The 1783-nt window shown below is 47.0% G+C and overlaps 1 protein-coding gene across 4 annotated transcripts in view; it reads left to right on the top strand.

Moving 5' to 3' along the window:
* Cnot10 (CCR4-NOT transcription complex subunit 10) overlaps positions 1 to 1783 on the top strand; it is a 52497-nt gene that overhangs the window by 31735 nt on the left and 18979 nt on the right. For 3 of the 4 annotated variants that reach the window (XM_029543279.1, XM_029543278.1, XM_021206274.2), the window contains one exon: positions 798 to 878. In XM_029543279.1, coding sequence (XP_029399139.1) covers positions 798 to 878 — 81 coding nt within the window. The remainder of the gene's footprint in view (positions 1 to 797; positions 879 to 1783) is intronic. The other variant, XM_021206276.2, reaches the window with a different exon arrangement.

Raw genomic sequence — 1783 nt, 5'->3', positions numbered from 1 at the left:
CTCTGTAGACCAGGCTGGCCTCAAACTCAGAAATCTGCCTGCCTCTGCCTCCTGAGTGCTGGGATTAAAGGCGTGTGCCACCACGCCCGGCGATTATTATACATTTTTAAGTATTTGTTATAGAAATTTTGAGACAAGGTTTCACATAGACCAGACTTACTCAGTAGGTAGCTGAGGGTGACCTTGAACCTCTAATCCTTTGGCCATTCCCTCCCATATCTTGGGAATTAAAGGCACACACCATCATGCCTGGTTTATGCAATGCTGGGAGGGAATGAAGGCTTTCGTGCTTGTTGGACGAGCACTCTATCAGCTGAACCACAAAACAGTTTATTTACTAAAGAAATTTTGAGCTGGCCAGTGGTGGTGCACACCTTTAATCCTAGTTAGTACCTGGGAGGCAGAAGCAAATGGATCACTTGAGTTTGAGGCCCCAGCCTGGTCTACAAAGTGAGTTCCAGGACAGCCAGGGCTATACAGAGAAACCCTGTGTAGAAAAACCAACAAAAAAAAAAAGGAAAGGAAGAAGAAGAAAAGGTTGAAGTGTGTGAATGTGCTTATGTAGTAGAGATGTTACAGCCAGAGATTATGTAAAAGTACTGTTGTGTGCTACGGAAAATAAGGTAGTGCAGTGAGAGTGTGTGGAGTTAGCATGTTTGTAGTGCTAGGCCTTCGTACACTCATTGCTCCCACTTATATACGTTGTCAGAACTGGGTTGACGTGGTGGAGTAAGACCAGGAGAACAAACTGCACAGTGGTGATTCTTTTCATACCCAAGAGTCTTTCTCTATTTCAGCAGTAAAAGCCATGATGGAGATAAGTTCATTCCTGCTCCACCGTCTTCTCCGCTGAGGAAACAGGAGTTAGAAAACCTCAAGTGAGTACCTGAGGCGGAGCACCCATTGGGATGAGCACACTGCTCTTGACCCCATCACACCACTGCGTATGTACATGGTGGGCCCTACTGTGTGGGTCTGCACTAGCTGGGGCTTCTGCACAGCACTGTCTTCCGCTTGTGAGCGTCCTACATGACCTAACTATCCAGCCTTCCCTTCCCTCACCTCACTGCTGAAGCTCCAGGGTGTGCAGCCACACCTGCCTTTTCCGTGGGTGCTGGGAAGCAGAGTCGGATCCCCACACCCACACAGCAATGCTCTTACCCACTGTCAGCTGCAACCCCTGTAAGCTTATCTGAACAAACTGGAATGGGGAGGCCATAGTGCTGGGGAGGTAGGTAGCCAAGGACTTGTGCATGATGGGCAGGTGCCTCGTGGCTACTATTGAGTTAAGCCCCACCCCAAGTTATAAGATCCTGATTGGCTCTTATTAGAAAACACTTCTCTGAAAAAGTAAGTTTTCTAGTGAGCTGAACAAAGGATGTTGGCTCATATACAAAAAAAGGACTAAATAAAACAAAGATAAAAGTCTCAAAAATAGGAGCTGAGGGCTGGTGAGATGGCTCAGTGGGTAAGAGCACCCGACTGCTCTTCCGAAGGTCTGGAGTTCAAATCCCAGCAACCACATGGTGGCTCACAACCATCCATAACAAGATCTGATGCCCTCTTCTGGAGTGTCTGAAGACAACTACAGTGTACTTACATATAATAAATAAATAAATCTTTAAAAAAAAAAAAAATAGGAGCTGAAGAGATGACTCGGGTTTAAGAACACTAAATCTACCAAATACACTAGTCCAGTTCAGGGAGGCAGGAAGTCTGGCAGTCAGCCTGCCTCTGCCTCTGCCTCTGCCTCTGCCTCTGCCTCTGCCTCTGCCTTTGCCTC

The sequence above is a fragment of the Mus pahari genome, chromosome 10, assembly GCF_900095145.1.
Source record: "Mus pahari chromosome 10, PAHARI_EIJ_v1.1, whole genome shotgun sequence".
Lineage (NCBI taxonomy): Eukaryota > Metazoa > Chordata > Mammalia > Rodentia > Muridae > Mus > Mus pahari.
This window is presented reverse-complemented; position numbering and strand designations above follow the sequence as displayed.